At 30.7% G+C, this 20978-nt stretch overlaps 3 protein-coding genes across 6 annotated transcripts; 2 read left to right on the top strand and 1 right to left on the bottom strand.

Annotated features, from left to right (window-relative positions):
* The first annotated feature begins 7390 nt into the window (after positions 1-7390).
* Positions 7391-9697, top strand: LOC113398971 (probable elongation factor 1-delta). Of its 3 annotated transcripts, XM_026637939.2 has the most exons (7): positions 7391-7563; positions 7923-8012; positions 8314-8394; positions 8550-8744; positions 8973-9102; positions 9193-9434; positions 9602-9697. In XM_026637939.2, exons 2-7 carry the CDS (start codon positions 7926-7928, stop codon positions 9638-9640), a joined length of 774 nt encoding a protein of 257 aa, XP_026493724.1. In that variant the 5' UTR covers positions 7391-7563; positions 7923-7925; the 3' UTR covers positions 9641-9697. The 3 variants fall into 3 exon arrangements, with proteins under 3 accessions (XP_026493724.1, XP_026493726.1, XP_064077059.1); XM_026637941.2 differs by lacking the exon at positions 8314-8394 and having other exon boundaries at positions 7402-7563; XM_064220989.1 differs by lacking the exon at positions 8314-8394 and having other exon boundaries at positions 7450-7551.
* A 1517-nt stretch (positions 9698-11214) lies between these two features.
* Positions 11215-12879, top strand: LOC113398969 (cytoplasmic tRNA 2-thiolation protein 2). The gene is made up of 4 exons (XM_026637936.2): positions 11215-11600; positions 11723-12075; positions 12259-12537; positions 12624-12879. The coding sequence occupies exons 1-4, from the start codon at positions 11336-11338 to the stop codon at positions 12855-12857; spliced, it is 1131 nt and encodes a 376-aa protein (XP_026493721.2). The 5' UTR covers positions 11215-11335; the 3' UTR covers positions 12858-12879.
* A 2500-nt stretch (positions 12880-15379) lies between these two features.
* Ckiialpha (casein kinase IIalpha) lies at positions 15380-19065 on the bottom strand. 2 transcript variants are annotated; one of them, XM_026637937.2, is made up of 7 exons: positions 18828-19065; positions 18168-18457; positions 17688-17875; positions 17378-17570; positions 17068-17297; positions 16836-16984; positions 15380-16099 (listed from the first exon to the last, which is right to left on the bottom strand). In XM_026637937.2, exons 2-7 carry the CDS (start codon positions 18372-18374, stop codon positions 16011-16013), a joined length of 1056 nt encoding a protein of 351 aa, XP_026493722.1. In that variant the 5' UTR covers positions 18375-18457; positions 18828-19065; the 3' UTR covers positions 15380-16010. The 2 variants fall into 2 exon arrangements, with proteins under 2 accessions (XP_026493722.1, XP_026493723.1); XM_026637938.2 differs by having other exon boundaries at positions 18168-18599; positions 18828-19031.
* Positions 19066-20978: the final 1913 nt, after the last annotated feature.

The raw sequence follows: 20978 nt of genomic DNA, 5'->3' as shown, positions 1-20978 counted from the left end.
TGCTAGCAGTATTCCCCGTTGAATCGCCATGCGATCCTCTCTGCGAAAAATTAACCAACCCTCCAGTCACCAATGGCGCAATAAGTCAAGGTGTGACTTTTAATAAAAGTTTATGCACAATATCTCGAAGGTCCAAGTATTTCGACTTCAAATGGACCATAAAATAAATATGAATATTATTCCCCCTCTCCCCCGCTGCTCTCTACTCCTATTGCATGCATACTTAGTTTAACATTTTTGTATAAAAATAAGAAAAAGTTTATATATTTAAATAAAGAAACACTATGTTTTTATAAATTTTACTCCGTATGTATTTATGTATTGGTTTTGTTTATATAATATTAATTCTTCCGATTACCATTGTATCAATCTTCGTCTTTCAATGCCGGCGTACCACTTTTTTCCCAATACTTTGTTTATGCACCGAAAACTCTAATTAGAAAATTCCAAATATGCCGTCGTGTATTTATTAAAATCGTGGTTTTAATTAAAGTTATCTACTTAAAAACAATTATAAATGTCGGACTTACCTACATACAAACGCACAGCCTAAGCTGGTTCCAATTTCAAAAAGACTAGTCTTACAGGATGAAATTGTGTTGAGAAGTGTACTAAGAAAGGATTTTTCAAAATTAATCTTCTATTAGGTATAAATGGTGGATGAAAAGAAGCTGAAAAAAGCTGTTTAAGCTTATATTAATTATTGCAACGCAAATACTAAAGATTTTTTGAATCATTTATCACCTATTTGGGTGAAAAATAGGATGGAAGTTTGTATGGATGTGCTTCATTTTTGGAAAAATATGTAAATGGGCATTTATGAGTAAAATATTGCTGTTAAAACATTTTTAAAAACTCATCATCAAATAGGCTGAAATTGGGGTGAAATTTTGTATCGAGGTTGTTTTTTACGTTTAGGCTTGAGTTTATAAATAATGTTCCAATGGAATAAAGGTACACGGTTGTTTAATAATGAATGTAATGCTTAATTATAATTAGATCTATAAGAAATATTAAATTCTATTAAATAAGTAAAAACAATTCCTTAGTGCCTTCCTAAATATATTTTATTATTTTAATCAAAATATCTCTAAGAATAAGCCTTGCACTAAATGCGAAAAACTGTACCTAATTTAAACAATGTTCTTAGATGATTCAATAGTTTCAGTTAGTTATATTAAGCACACAATAATGTGTGTTGTTATTGAGATTACATTAGGTATTTATATGAAATTGTACACTATATGTAGACGTGGTGGATGAAGGTGTATTTTCTTCATGAAAAGATTATCCCATTAATAAATAACTACGGGTATAACTATGGTCAAGTCTAAAAATATTTACGCTTCCTAATAGAAAACTGTCTATACGATCACTGTCGTAAAAACGATAGTTTGTTATTTATTATATCAAGATCATGGATTTTGACTGAAACCATAACAAGTATGTTTAGATATCAAATGTTATATATTAACAGAACAAAAATTATTATAAATAAAATTTGACTTGACTTAAAATTGAATTATACGTACATATGCCAGACATTCGCTAATTATAATCATAAGAAGTATAAATAAATAAAATCAATGAGAGCATTATAGTTATATTGTTTTATATTAATTGCATTTAAGAAATAAAGTACTCATTATCCGTAGCTTCAATCCCAAGGATAATTGATTAATATTAAAATTATACTGCCCAACTACAAGCATTAAACAATCTTGACTACTCGCGATAACTCCCCCGAAAAATATTTTTTTTATAATACCTGCAGATCGAAATATAAAAATAAAGAAGAATGAGATATTTTTATCTAAAGTCTCTTAACTTTTTTGGCTACGAGATACCGACCCGTCTTGACTTCGTACAGGTAAAAATTAAGCCTCATATAACATCACATCACCTCACATCACACGCCCTCTAGGATATTATTTCCAAATATCGTTTATTAGTGATTTTCGACGCCCCAAAAGGAGTACTACTACTATTAGTAGGTACGCTAAATTATAAGCCAATCAGACCTAGCGCCGGAGATCTCGAAATTAATGATATTTCGATTATCGATTATAGATAAAATAGATAACATTTGTTTGTGCAGAACTTTATGCAGCTGAAATTTAAAAACAGACTACTAGCAAGTCTATCATGATTAATTGCCTGGTAAGTCGACGGTTATGTCCTGTCTTACACGACTTCGGTGACTCTTGTAATCCGATGTAGGGCAAATCCGACCCAACCGTAATGTGGTTACGAGCAGGATCAAAAGCTTTACGTACTTTCTTAAGTACGGAAGTGTAAACATCCTAATTTTCTGATTCTGAGTTGCTACCGAAAAATATAACCCAAAAAAATCGTACCGCTTTTTAATACGGCTTGAGGCCTGATCTTACAATCTGTAACTAGTCACGAAACTAACTCGACCAACGAAGCATTAAACTATTCAATTACAAATACACAACAAGCCTTAAAATAACGTTAGAATGAGCTGTAAGACACTATCTATCTATTCTAACTTTAGCGGGTTAATACTCCAAGCCACAAAAGCCACAAACATCTCCCTGTGCAGCAACATCCTTAAAGCTTATAATACCAACAAGAATAGCTGTTATGGTTGATACTCGACGAAGTGGAAATCACTATGTATAATAATGTCTCCTCAGAGGTTAAAAAGGGAACGAGATCTGCTATATAAAATTAGTATAAAGCCTGTAGTACTGTTGGAACATCTCACCCCTAGACGAAAACGAAACAAGGAGTTCGGTAAAAATCTAATTCCAAATCTCAGGGTGCGGAATAATAACTTGGCTCATTGGCAAGAAAATTACACCTGCACGATATCTTATCCCATGCAGTCGTTGCAATATAATGTCATATAAAAAACTTTGTATTTCACACAGACAACGACAACAGTCGAAAGAGGGTCAATCGTGAAGAGGGCACAAATAGCAACCACTAAGAAGATTCTGGATTAAAATCCCAAAATGGCGATCCGTAGTCGAGATGCCACGACCATGGAAATACCATCCAGACCAGCTGAAAAATCCAAAATCCCACGAAGACTAATAACACCAAGGAAGAGTATACAAATAAGACAAGCTCCGAACCAATGAATAAGCCATCGTCGTAAAGTTCAATTTCAAATCCTAAAATTTAGATTGTGATACTGCCCGGCAATAAAAACATGTAGGAAAATTAACACAGTAACATAAATAACATTAATACAATCATAAATAAGATATAACAACGGCACGTCTGTGGAGAAAATATAACGAAAAAAAACCTTTAGTATTTACGTAGTATTTAAGTAAGAAAAAAGGAATGTTAAAAGGTAAGGTAAGGAGATTATCACCACAATAAATGATAAAGTCTATACTTATATTGATATAAAGCTGATGAATAAATATGCTCCGTGCATTTTTACTAAAATATTTTTTATAAAAAAATGTTATTTTTACATTATAATAATAAGTTCAGAAAAAGTAAATTGCATACCTTCTCGACACGACAGCAATTTTTTTTTGTGATCTCGAGACAACTAGCTGAACCTAGTAGCTGTAGCCGCGCTTAATTTATAAAACTTTACCTAAAGCAAAGAAACCGACACCACCAATTTTACCTCATCGAGGGGTGAATTAAAAAAAGTAGCCAATGATACCCAAAAAAAGGGCCTCAAATCGTACCAAATTTAATCCAAATTAGTTCAGCGGTAACTGATAAAATTAATTTCGCATTTATAATATTTAGATTAACAAGCTTTATTTAGCTGCGCCTTTATTTATCTATGTAGTGTGTAGTTATGTAACGGAATATTAGACATTGATTTTCATCCACTTCAAAATTTCGTATTAAATTGAAACTTTATACACTTATTATTAATGACCGATGGCAATAGCCATAATATCCATCGAGCTGATCTAATGTTCAAACTTGAAAATGGCTGATGGAGCTCTAGAATAGTAAACTCCCTGGAGTTCGGAGTCATTATATCCATTTGACCAGCTCCTTCCATTTGACCGTATCCAACGTAGAGCAATTCGAATTATCGACGATCAAGCCCTTTCCGATCTGCTGGATCCTTTGGCTTTGCGTAGAGATGTTGGATCACGCTGTATCTTCTACTGAATTTTTCACGGGAAATGTTCCAAGGAATTGTTTGGATTAATCCCGGCTTCTTAATTTCACCTTCGGACATCTCGTTAAAATTCTAAATTTCACCCGCATCAACTAGATGTCCGAAAATCCACAACAGCGCAATTCTTAAAAAAAATTCTGCCTCGCACAACCAACCTGTAGAACAAGCTCTCGCCGGCGGTTTTTTCCAACCGATACGACTTGCGAACTTTCAAGAAAAGAGCGTACTCCTTCCTTAAAGGCCGGCAACGCATCTGCAAGCCCCCCGGTGTTCATGGGCGGTGGTAGTCATTTTCCATCAGATGAGCCTTCTGCTCGTTTGAAATATAATATAAAAAAAAACATTTCAATAAATTGTCTGCATTGTATTTATTTACCTATACTTTAATGAACAAAGGCATAAGCGCAATCAATGCCTTAGGTCAGACTCCACCAGTTAATCTATGGTCAGGAAAAAAAGGAATGAATAAATGAAACTTATATAATCGTACCTACCATCAAAATGAATTTTAGGAAGGATGGCAAACATCTCATCGAACCTCTTGGCATATACTATCGGTTATCCTAAGTTGAGCATAATTCTTCCACGGTTGCCCGGTGTATTACGCTGTGATCTATTTAGGATTCCGTACTTAGGTTGCCTAAGTATGTGTCGCTTAAAATTGAATAAAATATCTTAGAGGTCTGGATTGTTTCAAGATAACAGGAAAGACGCCGTGCAATATAATAAAGTTTTGTCGGATACGATGTAGATATTCAAATTGATAAAATAAAAGAGAAAGAAACAATAAAATCATAAACAAAGCATAATTTTTCTTAATTTAAGTTTAACCCAACAAAATAATTAAAACTGTTTTGGTTCCACGTAGTACACTCGTAGTTTATACATTAAGGTAGGTGTCACGGATAAATTTATGAGATTTGGTGTCGCAATAAAAACCTTAATTGGGTTAAATAGTTCTTCGATCGGATTGAATTACCCACCTGGTTCAATGATTTTGTCCTCACTGTAGATGCAAAATAAATATACAATATTATGAAATGAATTCGCAATAGATACCTATATATTATATTTCGCTGGATGCAACGTGCATTATGCGTTTCACCACTACAAAAATAACTAAAAAGAAGCGGTACCGACTCCGTCTTTTCGGGGGGGGGCATCCCAGGATCGCTCGCCCGTACGAACGTGACGCCACGATTCGCATTACCTACCTATCTTAACATATCAGGTAGCCCGTTCTTTTTATCATTATTGGTAAGAAATATTAATAAAAAATGTACTTACCAATACTAAAAGTAGGTAGAATGCATTTATTATTAGTATATACTTTGATATACTATGATATACTACCTTTAGTTTGATGATACTAACATCCAACTTATAGTTTATGTGTGTATTAATCTATATTAAATGCACAATGTATTTAAGGTACTTAATTAAATAAGGATTAATGCTGTATTGCTTAAAATATCTTCGTAAATAAGCCATTATTTCTCGTAAAAAGTAAAGGATAAAAAATGTTTATCCCTTAGATATAGACATATACCATCACAGACTTTTTTGAAGACCTTTTTAAAGTGAACAATATGTAATGTAGTACATTATTTTGATCTATCTCGTAAGGTTCAGCCAACGTTTGCAATGTAAGCGCAAAAAATGTGTTTATTTACGACATCACTTTAGAAACTTCTAAAATTATCAGTGTTTCTCTACTATATTCTGCATGTATTATACATATAAACCTTCCTCTTGAATCAATCTATTAAAAAAACCGCATCAAAATCCGTTGTATAATTTTAAGATCTAAGCATACACACGGACAGACAGCGGTGAGCAACTTTGTTTTATACTATGTAAAAAAATATAATGATGATGATTTCAACCACAAGAGGAGAAAAGCCAAATAAAAATCATTTGACAGCTAATTGACGCGATATTATTGGTCGAGAGCTTGGTTAATTTACATATAATATTCACTATAGATTTGGGAAAAAACCGCGTTTTGAACGTCGACGAAACTGTTATCGGAATTTTGGAAATAAAATTAAAGTGGATATATATAAGTAGTGAAGTGTAATAGTGTTGTATTATAGATAAAGATATATTTATCGTAGACTCTTATACTGCACAATATAGCTAAGTTATTAGCTAATCGCATGAAATATGAAAATCTAAGTTTTGTTTATCTTTTTTCCTACTTTCATTGGCTTGAATAGGCCTTGAATAGGCTATATATATATCGACGAAAATAAATAGCAATTACCGTCTATTTTTCATTTAAATAATAGAAAGAAAACCATAAAAAAAATTAAGCTTATCGTGAGAAACTTCACCAAAACCTTCTATCATTGCAAAGCAAACATAGCAAAAATAAACAACACGGTGGCGGCGCATCCTGATAAAGTGGGGGCTTCAGCACCACTTACTAGTTAACATCGTCAACGGAGACCTTTCGCTGGCAAGGGTGTTCAAAGTGTGGATATTGCTGCTTTTAATAAAGTTTAACATGTAATAACGGAAAGACTAAAACAAAGTCAAGTCATTTTTACTACACTTTAAATTATGTTGCCAGACAAAAATTTATGAATATTAAAGTAATGAGCAACTAGAAATGTACTAAATATCCTTAATGTTATCAGAGCGAATAAGAGATTTATTTTGGGAAGGCAGACAAGAAAATAGACCGCATGATAGTGAATGGACGCCTACGCCCATAGACATTGAAATTGCATAATTTATAAACAACTCTATACTATGAAAATTTAATTATAAATAAAGTTCTAGAAAATGTAGTTATCTTACAATTTTTTTTATTTATATCTTCCTAATATCTTATTGTTTATTTTTAATATACCTACTATTTTTTGTGGTTATTGGTATGGTCCAAATGGTCACAAAAAATAGTAGGTAAATATAAAATTAATAAATAAACAATAGCTTTAATAAAAAAAAACTGTAATTTATTATTATATATTATTAATTCTACATAAGTTAATATAATACAAATACCTATGAATCAAAGACTATATAATCACTATTTGTGGAATATTGTGTATATTACTACAATAAAATTAATAAGTATATTACGATAAAAGTTTTATTCATTATGTAAATATGTCGTATTATTATGTTTTTCAGGTTAAAATTTTTATTTCAAGTACTCAAACTTTAAAAAACAAAATATAGAAACATGAGACTTAAAACTTTTATATCGTCTATCATGTCACTTTGACGTCCAACTAAGCATCTACGTGGTAAAAAAAGTAGGCAACTTGATATCTCTTTTACTCATTGGTTCCTCAATTTAAAAGGTGAATTTGAAAATTTGGCAAGAAACTTTGTTAGTTACGCTTATAATTTTAGAACTTTTTAAAGTTACTATATAACAAAATACGCTGCTATTTACACTTTAAACAGTAAGATTATTCGTAAGTAGTTGTAAAAAACTTTTATTCAACTAAATTCCTAACCTAAGTAAATTATGTTGAAAATGTTTAAAGGTTATCGGTTAAAATAAATGTATGCAGGTTATTTCTAAATAGTTCTTTGTTTACAAAGAAACGTTTTACTGGAATTCTATTTACTTTCTAACTATATTAACGTTAAACATATATATTTTATCAAACAAAAAGTGATATTTCTGAAACTTTTAATAGTTTATGATAGTTAGAATTGTTTTATTTTTATGTTATATAATCCACGCTTAATTATTATTATAAAATCAAAACTTAAAATGTATGTATTAACAAAACTCTTCTAGCAATTAACACATAAACTTTTTTTTCAGAAAATGTCTGCTTTAATAAATGAAAAAGTTTGGCTAGACAAAACTATCTACACAGATGCCGAACGAAACTATTATGAATCTTTATCAAAGGTAAGTTATAGATAAAAGTAGTTTATATTTATAAATACATGTGGCTAAAGTTTAAGAATCATTCCACATTTGTTCCTAATCTTCTGACAATTCTTACACCTTAATTCATGTTCATAAAATATTGGTGTATGAGTTGAAAGAAATATTTTGTTTTATTTTAATTAAAATATTGGTAATTCTATAAAAAGCAACAGATGTGAAATAACTTTTCATATGGTATTAATTTTATTTTCTAAAAATGCCTATTAAATCTGTAAGTCTTTACTTTTTCAATATAAATATTTAATTTTAAATTCATTAGGGCCAAGTCTCTACAAGTGGATCATCTTTAGCTAGTGAAGTGGCCAAAGCTAGGCAGCACATTAAAAATTCACTAGAATGTGTAAGTAATGTTTATACATTAACATATTTTATGGAAGACACTTATTTAATATTATGAAAAATTAAAACTATATAATCATAATAAGTAAGAGAACAAAAAAAAATAGTTTAATTAATAAAAATAGAAGGTTATTCTTATTTTCGTTATTTTTGCAGATGGACAGTGTTGCTGCATTAGCTGGAGTTCCTAACACTGAAATTAACAACAAACTAAATAGTCTAGAAAAAGAAAATTCTGATTTAAAGAAGGCTGTAGATGACTTGCGTAAACTAGTTATTAGTCTACAAGTAAGAGTCGAATCATTGGAGTCGGTGGGTTCTTCAAGCAACATTCAAGTTGAAACAACAAAAGTTAGTATAATTGAGTTAAGATTTATATTGCTTGTCCAAGAAAGGAATATTTATTATTAGAATTTTAGTTGGCTAGTAAAATAATTACCATTTTTTACTTTGTAATTAAATATTGTAACTCAATATTCCCCTTAACTAATAACTTTTTCATTCTAATGTTATTTTTTAATCTAAGTGTGTACATAACATTTTTTATAAAAAATTGAATATTTATAAAATCCTATTCAGAAAGCCACAGCTCAAGAAGATTCCGATGATGGTGTTGATTTGTTTGGATCTGATGATGAAGAAGAAAGTGCTGAAGCAGCAAAAATAAGAGAAGAAAGACTTGCAGCATACAATGCAAAGAAATCCAAAAGTCTGTATGAGGTTTTACACCAATATAATGTATATTAAATGTCATATAACATTACTAAAAACTTACCTTAATGTTCATATATAATTTCAGAACCAGTGCTCATTGCGAAATCAAACATAATATTGGATGTTAAGCCATGGGATGATGAGACTGACATGAAAGCCATGGAAGAAGCAGTGAGATCTATCAGCAATGATGGTCTTTTATGGGGGGCTGCAAAACTTGTACCTCTTGCATTTGGCATTCAAAAGTTGCAAATATCTTGTGTAGTTGAAGATGAAAAAATTTCAGTTGATTGGCTAACCGAAGAAATCGAAAAGTTTGAAGATCTTGTAAGTTTTAGAAATTTTAAATTTATTCTGAATTAAAAATTAAATAAACATATTTAACAAAAAAATATTCACCAGCTAAGCAAAACATGAAAAAAATGTCAAAAAGCTGAAATTATATGCAAGTAAATATTTTCAAAAGAAAATAACAATGCCAATTTTCCTTTCAGGTTCAAAGTGTGGATATTGCTGCTTTTAATAAAGTTTAACATGTAATAAACTGAAAGACTAAATTGCTGTTATTAAATAGCCATATTTCTTTTACCCTGTGTTTCTGTTGTTTCCTTTTTGAAAGAAGTCCTTGATGAAATTTTCTTGTTTGGTACCTCATTGGAATGTAGCAGATTCTATTCATGCACCTAAAAGTAACCTAAAGGCCATCAGTGAAATTATTACTATTAATGCTACTGCTGAAATTTGATAGGAATATTTAAATAAATTTCTAGTTTTTTTTTTTAATGAAGGTGTATAGAAAGGCTCTTAATATACCCTGGGGTGATAAGTTGTCACCACTGCAAATACACACAAGTGCTGTAAGAAATTTGAACCATTGCTTTTGTCGAAAATGTGCCACAATCTTGGGAACTAGACTTACTCACTTCCTCCTCAAACCAGAAAACAATAAGACTAAGTATCACTGCTTGGAGGTAGAATATATGATGAGTTGGTGATACCTATTCAGATAAACAAGAACTGACTAAAGTTTATTTCTTGATATCTAAATGGTACCAAAAAAATCCTAAACAGTTTATAAATGATGGAGTTCTGAAAAAAAAACAAAGATATTGATAACTTCCTTTTTTGGTTCAGTTAATAATTATTATGAATATATGTTCTTCACCTTATACTCAAAGGACACTTGCTAGTTGTCTAGATTAGTGTAACTACATATTATATACTATAATGAATTGTAAATCCAAAATTACCACAGTTCAGACGCAATATCCACAGCTTAATTAGCTTTCCTTAGCACAACTTCAAACTCGAAGCTTCTACAGAAAACCTGGACCTCAGGTTGTACAGCTTGGTAAAGTAGCCACTAGACCAAAATGACAAATAAATTATCTCCTTAAATCATTGGATAACCCAATATTTTTTAAATATATTAGATAGATTAACCCAGTGTTGTAGTGTTATTTTTCATTTAACATTTAGAGATGAGAATCCACTAAGTTTTTGATTTGACAGACTTTTTTTCGGTGGAAAAACGCATTTACGCCTTTTAACAACGTTAATTTCTATAAACGTCTTCTCCCCGGTCTTCTACGGCGAAGAAGGTCAGTGGAGGCACGCTCTCGCTCCGTAGTCTCATTGCCGCCCTGGACAGTTGCCACTTGAACTCGCTTCCGGGTGAATACACTTCAGAGAGCACTACCCCTGGAGTTCTGTGTAAACCTGCCCGAAGCTCCTTCCATCCAAGATCACGTGCAGACCTTATCTAAACCGACACCTTAATCAGCATCCCTTGCTTCGATTCTAGGCTTATAAGTTAGAACCCGTGCATTAGTCAGGGTTATCGAAAACAATTAAACAAAACTATTATTTTTTGTACTTTAATGCCTAGGTCAATTGTAGATGTTATATTTTATAGAATTAAAGTTCAAATTACAAATGATCACAGAAAATAGTGTGTATACCTGCGAAAAAGGTGTTACACCTTTGCCTTTTTTGCCTTATTCTGAAAATAAATTGACAGTTGTAAGTTTATAAGTTGTCACTTGTCTTGTCATGTCAATAACTCAATATTGTCATCTATATAATGTTATTATATGAAATTGTTACTCTGAACAAAGATATATTGTTTAAATAATTTGAAAACAAAATTATTAAATAGGTCCTATTTACAGTCTCTGAAGTGTAACGATTTATTTAGTTCTTTTATAATATAACCTACAAATTTAAATATGATTTGTCGAAAGTGTAGCGGTCCTGGATCATTAATAATTAGAAAAGAGTATTGTTATTGTAATGACTGTTTTATTACCAATATAAACCACAAATTTCGAGCTTGTATTGGTAAAAATAAAATATTGTCGCCTAATGAAAAAGTCCTGATCTGTTTATCTGGAGATGCAAGTTCTACGGTTTTATTGGATTTGATACACGTTGGCCTTTCATTAAATAACCATAAAAAATTACGAGTGATACCATATTTTTTGCATATCATAGGTATTGATTTGGTATAATTTTTATTAATAAATCAATAAAAATAACAGGAAAATTCTAATCTAATTCTTAACCTGTAGTATTATTTAAAGATTTTTAGATATTAATTTTAATATTTCTTTCAGAAAGAGATTCAGAAGGTGAAGAAATATCTAAAGTAATAGTTGAGCAATGTAAAAATTACAACTTTAACATTACTTTAGTGAATATTGATGAATACTTTAATAAAAATATTTTATGTAATGATAATACAATGAAAAATCATTATCAACCATCAATTTCAAAAAATATTCTATTAAACATACCTACCTCCATCAGTGAAGATGTGTTGACAAAGATGAAACAAAATATTTTTATAAAAATTGCAAAACAATTAAAATGTAGAATAGTTTTTACAGCTGAAACAACAACTTTATTAGCCACACGATTGCTATCAAATATAGCAATTGGTCGAGGTTCACAAGTTGAAAATGATATTGTAAGTTTACTTTATGAATAATATGATCCCACTTTGAATGATGCATTGTCTTGAAAACATGCCCATGATATATTTAAATTGTAAGAATCTTAATTATTATTTCCTTTTGTACCTGCAGCTAATTTTATATATTGTAAAGTAAAAATGGACAATTTTAAATAAAAAAGGCTATAAACATTTTAGGGCTTTGCTGATAAAAGAGAAGAAAATGTAAAAATATTGAGGCCAATGAGAGAAATTACTAATGAGGAAATTGACCACTATTTGAGAATAAAAGAACTAAATCCTGCTACTGATATATTGGGTAAAGGATATGGAACTAGTCTACAATCTGTTATAAGAAATTTTGTCTTGGATCTACAAGAAAATTATCCAGCCACTGTATCAACAATATGTAAAACAGCAGATAAAATTGGTTCTGTAACCGATAATGTTAATAAAAAAAAGTGCATAATTTGTCAGGTGACTAATTGAATTTCTTTTACACTTTCCATTTATACATGTAATTGAAGAATTAATTCATAGAAGGTTTATCACTTGGTTTTCAGAGTAATCTGGATTGCAATCAATTAAATCTCACAGCAGTGGATGCTACTATGTTTTCAAGAAAAGTTTCATCTAAAGTAATAAACTCTAATGAAAACTTAAAACATATTGAGGAAGGGAATAATTTAATGTTTCCATTTATCTATGAAAAATTATGTTATTGTTGTAGTAGAAACATTTCTCAATTAAACGATCCTATGTTACAAACATTAGTTTGCAGGAATGATGATAAATAAAGTAAAAAATAACATTAAATAATGCTTTTAATTACCTACATTTATAATTTACACATTCCAACGAATAATTAATACATTTTCTTAAGATTTAATTTTATTTAACTTGATGCAAAAAAATTAAACTTGTAATTTTATGTTCTTATAAAACATTTAAATAGTAGTTGCAGCCTGATCATGTATCCGCTTGTAAACATAAGAACCTCAGGCCATAGGATGGAATGTTTTTTTCCTAAATGATAAATATAATCATAAGATTAAATAATTAGCATCGACTATTTAAAAAGGATGTGCCCCAGTCTTCAAAAACCATATCAGTCTATGTCTTGGCAAAAAGTGGATGAAAATCACAGCTGGCCATTTTCATGTCCACCATACAATCAGATGTTGAGTCTGTGTGATAAAAATCCTTCTCGCATTTTTCAATAGTTTTATAAAATCTGTGATAAATAAAAGAAAACGTGAGGAAACCTACACGTGTCGCTTGAAAATCTGGCACGTGTATCTACCAACCCGCATCGAAGCAGCGTGGTGGATTTAGCGCCTAACCGCCTTAAAGAAGCGTTATTAGTACGGCCATGGGACAATTACTTTTTTCTATACATGGCTTTTAACTGAAAGGATTGTCTACATTTTTTTGAAGTATTGCAGTAATCGCGCCCATAAGGTAGCAAACCCAAGGTTCTGGGCTCAAACTCCGTGTCAATACATTAAGTGTTGTTTTTTTTTGTCCAAAAAAATCATTAAAAGATCAATTTGGCAGTTATGAGTGTTAAAATACCCGTAACCCAAAAAATTGTTTTAATGTTTCTGTGTGAACTGTCTCCGATTATGTCGGATTTCTGACCTATGATTATGAGAACAAGGAAATATAATGCACTTGTGTTGTCACACACAATTGACCACTATATTTCCTGCAGTTCTTCGACGAAATGTACGAGCGTCACCGAAATCAGTCAGGACATTATAATTTATATATTTAGAAGAAAAATAATATTATCATTAGAAGTAAACGAATTATATTTTCTTTTATGTTGTAAGATGTTTATATGATAATTATATTATTTTTTCTATCTTAAGCGATATTTAATACCCCCCTAACTAGTAGGGTTACAATGCCAGTCTTACGGTCGATGGCAATCTCTTGCCAAAGTTGCAATTTTGCATGCTGTCTTCCTAAAATCAATTAAAAATTATTTAGGCCAAATTTGGCATTATACTGTGTGACAAATTGAACAAAGTAATACTACTTAATTGAAATAAGTTACAAACTGTTAGAATTTTCGGAAATTATTGATATATATTATATATACAAAATATTTAAAAAAAAAATAGAATTCATAAGTTTCATAGCGATCGGTTTTAGTTGTTTTTGTATATATTCGGAATAAAAGAAACCTATCTAAAATTTTAGCAAAATTTAGGAATTCAGATTGATTGTAACACTTAAAAATACTATCAATAAGCAATGCTATTAAGGTATAACATTCTAGAACCTAACCCGTTGAATGAAGCCAGTTACGTCTTTACGAAAGTTGAAATCGCAGTAAAGATAACCAATTAGTAAACAATGGTATCGATTCTGTAGACACAACCTCTGAATACTTATTTATAGGCAAGACGGAATTAGTGTTTACGAATCTGCTTTACTGGTATCTGGCACCGCATAAACACGAGCGTTACTGCGAATCGCCACGGTGTTCGAAGAAATCTTCTACAAAAATTCGTATGAAAATAGACGATCGCTTACACATTAATGTGTACCACCAAAATTTGATTAAAACAATACAATTATTAAATAAAAGACATTCCAATTTTGTTTATATAATGGACCGTTCGAAGTTTAAGAATCCGATTTGGATCAATTGTGTGGCTTCCCAAACTTCAAACGACGTGTGTTGAACGCTCCTTTTCATTGCTCAATTTATATACCTTGGTAAAGTTGTTCTCGTACGATACTGTGGTCCTGTGACCAAAATTCGATGTTTTTGTTAAGTACAATAATCATTTTGATCGAGTTTCATTTCATGACTCAAATATTTTCTAAAAATCATTGAAATATTTTAAAAAGTTAAGATTGGTGTCGAAAAGCACCAATAAATAATTTATTTGCAAAACAGGTTGATATGATGTAGCGACATATTGAACAAACTGTGATGTTAGTGTATATTTAAAAAAAAAATGAAAACAGAATTGAGACCTTTCTTCTTTTGTGAAATTGGTTAAAAATAGGTATATAGTATCTTTAAAAGCATACTTTATAATAAACAAAAAATCCAAACCATTTCCAGCCAGTTAGTTTTTTTATTAAGAATTTTGATGCATTAACTTGAAGTTATCACACTAAAAATAAATTATAATCAATGAGGCCCATTTTAATGTTGAAAATTGATTTGATTTAACTATATTATAGGACACTAACATAACTTACTAAAAATATACTAATAGAAGCAATATTTTATTTGACATATCTAATAAAATTAAATTTTACTGGTATTTGTATAAATCATGTAATGAAAAAACAGTTACATCTTAAAATTTTGTATTTATCACACATATCTACATTTTATTATTATAACATAAATACAAAATTTTAATTGAAGTACCAACAAAAAGTTGCTAACCAGTATTTGCAAATGGTATGCAGGTGTTATCAATATATCATACAAGTAATTACAATATCAATACCATAGGTTAATAAATGCAAAAGATCAAGTGCAATGAAACTCCAGATATTTTTTGTTATTTCAATAATTCATATTGAACTTTACATAAAAGATGGTTGTTGAATCTAAATTCTTTAAAATTTCAAACCCATTAGATACTTGAAAGTAACAGTAGTGTACATTTCCTTGGACTTGTTGGTTTGTACCAGAGAAAAAACACTTTAAAAACAATGAATAAACCAGATTTTACTAACATTAAACACTAAATTATATTGTCTTTCCAAATTTACTTCCATTTAGTTACATTGGAAATACATCAGAGCTGTAAACTGAATGGAAACACACTTTGCCATATCCTTTGTGTATTCATTATGCTTTCAGTGGACTGTATTTGGTGTTACTCTTGGCTCCTCTTATTCTCAGGAATTCATGTACAGGTAAATACTTCAATATATAGTTTAATAAAGAGCATTATGGAATTTAATAACAATTACTCTGCCGCATTTATTGGTCCTTGCAAGGCATTAGGACTAGGTGAATTAGAAGAAACCATTCGGCCTTGCTCCTTCACAATTGGGTCTGAAATATATAAATATATTAGATTATTATTTAAAAAAAAACATACAATACACCAAAAATAACAAAAATTAATTGTGAATTTAATTTGCATGAGATGTAATGGAAAACAGGATTTTTTTTAATACACATTGTGGAATTAAAGGTAATTTCTTACTAAGAGGTGAAGGAATATATTGCAAAATTAAAATTTTGTCACATGTTTTCATAAACATGCAATGAAGAAACATGGCGAAGAAATGCTCAAAAGCTCACAAAGAAGAGGAGCCCATCAGTGGAACATTTACAGAATGTACAATTACTTAATGTGATATAACCATTATATTTATAGAATATTAATATATATTTAAAAACCTATAATTTAATACAATTTATATTGTCAAAACTTAAAAGGTTATTTATAAAAGCACTAAAGTTCAGATTTTTGGTTTAAAACAGGTATCAGATCAACAAATGGGCCAACTAGTGGTATGTGATCACCACCACCTACAGACATTGCCACTAAAATACTTAGTGCTTAATAGTTGTTTGGCAGTAAACTATGTGACAAGTGGGTGGTACCTACCCAGGCAAGCTTTAACAAAGTCAACCTACGAAATACAGGTTATAATTGAAATTGACAAATAAAATATAACTATAAACATTAAAATACTTTGATGGAATAATGTATATAATAGTACAATAAACATCCTTTTGACTAACCAGTATGATATTTTGACATAAAAATAAGGTAACTCACAAAAGTAAGGATGATCCATTGCTTCGCGAGCTGTGTAGCGCTCATAATGGTCGTAGCGAAGGAGGCGATCGAGAAAGTCTAAGGCTTCAGGAGAGACCAAATGTTGATTTTCTGAATGGACAAATCTCTCCCATCGTTTACGAGAATGTCTGTAACATTAACATATAAATTAACATAAATATTCTTTTTAATTTCAAATTTAATACCTCATGATTAGGTACAAATTTATTACCTTCCAAGAATGTCATTAAATCGAGGATCTAATTCTATATGATATTTATCCAAATATTCAAAGAGCTCTTCAGTGCCCAGCACTTTCGCAATACGTACAAGCTGGTCATAATTATCATGACCATGGAAGAATGGTTCTTTACGGAAGATCATGGACGCTAACATACATCCTAGTGACCACATGTCAAGTGAATAATCATACATTTGATAATCAACTAAAAGTTCCGGACCCTGAAAACATAAAAGAACATTTTGTAAGGGTTTATGTTAAACATTAACACATTAAATTGATTAGTAAAAAAGTTTACTACCTTAAAGTACCTAGAAGCTACGCGAACATTATACTCCTGACCCGGATGGTAGAACTCCGCTAGACCCCAGTCAATGAGACGTAGCTTTCTATTATCATGGTCAATCATTACATTATGTGGTTTCACATCTCTGTGCATGATACCCATACTGTGGCAGTAATCTAAAGCCTTCAAAAGTTCATACAAGTAATACCTGGAGAAAACATTTATGAATTAAATGTAGAGTGACCTAAACCAAGATATCCAATGAGCTATTATGAGCATCAATATTAAGAAACTGAAATAATTTTAAAATACTATAATATTTTACCTTATATCATAGTCTGACAATGTTTGATATAGTTGCTTAAAATCAGTATTGTTCACATGTTCAAAAATTAAAGCCGGAGTGCGAGATACTGGATCTTTTACAACAGCTTGTAAAGTAATAATGTTTGTGCCTCCTCTTAAGTTCTCTAATATTTTAATTTCTCTTTTAATCTTCTTCTTTTTAACAGGCTGCAACAAGATATTTAATAAGACTTTAAAACTAGATTAAATATTACATTAATAATACATTTTAAAATGTAAACACAAATGCTATTGTTCATTACTTAGGTACACATAAATAATATCTTTGAATTTCGACTTAATTGTTACAATTCTAGAATATCATATCAACATTGATCATAATTAATTTATTACCATGCACAAAATTAATTAAATTAAAATATCTTCCATCTTCAAAATAAAGTAATAAAAAGTTGGATTCTTATGTATATTGAGCAGTAATGTATGTAATCTAACTCACCTTCAATATTTTAACTACACATTTCTCATTATTTGTGATATTTATTGCCTCAAATACTTCACTATATTTTCCGCGCCCAAGCTTTCGAACTAACTGATAGTCTTCTTGGTTTCCCCAATCCACCACATAGCTTTCATAATCCCAATATTCTCTTGGCTTTTGTGAGTTAACATCTGCATATACCCGGGCTCTACTAGGTACTGCCATGGTATTATAATGCGGTCTTTGCAAACCTAAGGTCTTGTCGACGACACTCTTACCGGAAATCGCATATGTCTTGAGTAATGATACTGTGAATAAAAATATTTTCGACGTCACTTTGAGACATTCACTATTACACTTGACTAAAGTAATTTTAATTGTTCAACTTGTCACTGGGAGTCATTACTAGCGATTGCGAGCGATTACGAGTCACTTGTATTGATGTATAACCTAAAAACGACATCCAACTCAATCATTTAAAATCAAACTACGCGACTTTATTTAATATTAAAAGGTTATACTATGCTATTTTAATAATAATAATATCAAATTGTTAGTTAAATATAAGATGCAGCTAATGCCATAATTATGACATGAATTAAAATTTGAAAGTCTTCAGAAGAAAAACGCACGCCATTACTCGTCAAATGATTAAATGAATCAGGCACATTCCCATACCTAACACATTCCTGTAGATTATCTTATTTTAAACAATAAATAGTTTAAGCATACATAAACTTCTTGAAAATTAACAATTAACTGGAGGTCTAATATACAAATTACACTTTTATCACATAACCGGCACAAAATCAGCAAAATTCAAGATGGACGCCCATCCATCCATCTACCATTGCTCTAGTCTTGGTCTCCTCTCTCCCTCCCGCCCCTACTATACACCATTTTGTCGACTTGTTGTTTGTTTGACACTGCCTACAAAATTACGAGTGGAGAATGTACAACAGATTGTTTTTAGACAAAAAAAAATTAACGTACCTTATTAATTTTATTTTAACTAAATTAATGCTAATTATTAGTATAGTTTTTTTTAATATATAGCTGTTGTATATTAATTGAAAATTTAGAGTCTTATATGATTTAAAAAATATATTTGTGCTTTGAAATACCCTAAATGCAGAAACTTTCATTATAATAACTGGATTCAATGGATATTACTATTTTATTATTAAAAATATTTGTGAAAATTGAGAATAAGTACTTTATATTACAAATAAGGCAGTCTATTGTCAAGTGTTACCATCAATTATTTGGGTAATTCTAAGTAATCGGGATTATTTAAATATAAACAAATATATATGTAGCGAAATAAAATAAATAAATAATAAATTTATGAGAAGCGTTTAAGTTAGCATGGTCAAGTTATCCTTTTTAATTTATTTTTAAGACGAATGTAAATCAATGTTATACGTTTTTAATAAATTAAAAATAAACATTTTGGTCCTTCTTCGACCCTTATGTTTTCAATAATGGGATCTAATATATTACATTGTATGATAACGAGCAAGTCAAATAGACAACAAATAACAGTATGTATTTAGTGTACGAAATAATATTTACCCAAAAGTAGACGGATAGATAGATTATTCCATTTCATTTTTTAAAAAAGTAATTTGTTATTTTACGATCCTTATAGCAAAGCGTTCCATATCTAAAGAAAATTAAAAATATTATTATCTACATTTTGTGAAAACTATTTACGTGTACAGCTATGCTCGCATATAATTGAAAATTTTCAATAATTCTGATAATATTTAAGTCTAAGTAAAATTTGAGCATAACAGAGAAAAATATAATTAGAGGGTGATATATTTCGATGATTATAAAATATCATAATAAAATGTTGGCGTTACGGGACATCCAACATAAGTGAAACAACTATTAATATTGATAATTAAAGAAAACCAATTTGTAACTAAATAAAACTAAAGATTTTTGTTACAATTTTTTTTTTTATTTCTTGTTACTATATTAATATATAGAATAGAATTATAAACAGTTTACGCGTCGCGCAACACCAAGAACCAAAAAGCGAGACGGAAAGGAAGAGAGAGAAAGGAGACCGCTGTAGCGCCATGCCGTTTGCCGTCACGGTTTACGAGTCGGTAAGAACATAGTATTACACATCTAGTGTAAATGGTCGCATTGCTCACAATAATTTTATAAGCTCATTTATGACCCCTTTTAAAGGTTTTGTCACAACCTCTGTAATTGTAAGTATTGTCTTGTTTTTTCACTATTAGTAATATAATTAGTTACTATTTAATGCTGAAATACACTAATCGGAACGGAAATAAGAAACAAATTAATCTCTTACTCCTTTTTTTAATAATGTTACATTGAGTTACTTACGAACGGTACGTACGGTACGTCCCACTTGAGTCACTGGATCAAGAGAAAACGCGACACGCTCACATTCAGCGCGGTGAGCGTTGTCACCCTCCTGCTACGAGTGTGATACCACAACCTGACGGAGTGCCTAAGAACCATTCGCTGGTGATAACTATCGGCGAAGACCTGTCGCCGCCGAGCATCATCAACGCTTTGATCGGTAGCGAGACATGCCGGTTGAAAATACGAAAAAGTCATGTCGCAAAAGAGGCCGTAGAGTGGGAGCGGGAGGAGCAGCCCCTGTAGACAGAATCCGTTGAAGAAGACCGGGGAGGAGGAATTTGCGCTACGTGCACCTTCTCCCCTCGCCTCAATAGGCGCCGCCAAGACTAGAGAGGTTCTCAGTAGCTCAGGAATCCCCCGTAGGTATTGGATTTTTTTTATACTTTACCCTGCTACCCCACATCTGTCATGAGTCAGTAG

The sequence above is a fragment of the Vanessa tameamea genome, chromosome 2 (assembly GCF_037043105.1).
Source record: "Vanessa tameamea isolate UH-Manoa-2023 chromosome 2, ilVanTame1 primary haplotype, whole genome shotgun sequence".
Classification (NCBI taxonomy): domain Eukaryota; kingdom Metazoa; phylum Arthropoda; class Insecta; order Lepidoptera; family Nymphalidae; genus Vanessa; species Vanessa tameamea.
Note: the sequence above shows the minus strand (reverse complement) of the source record. Positions and strands in the feature narration are given on the sequence as shown.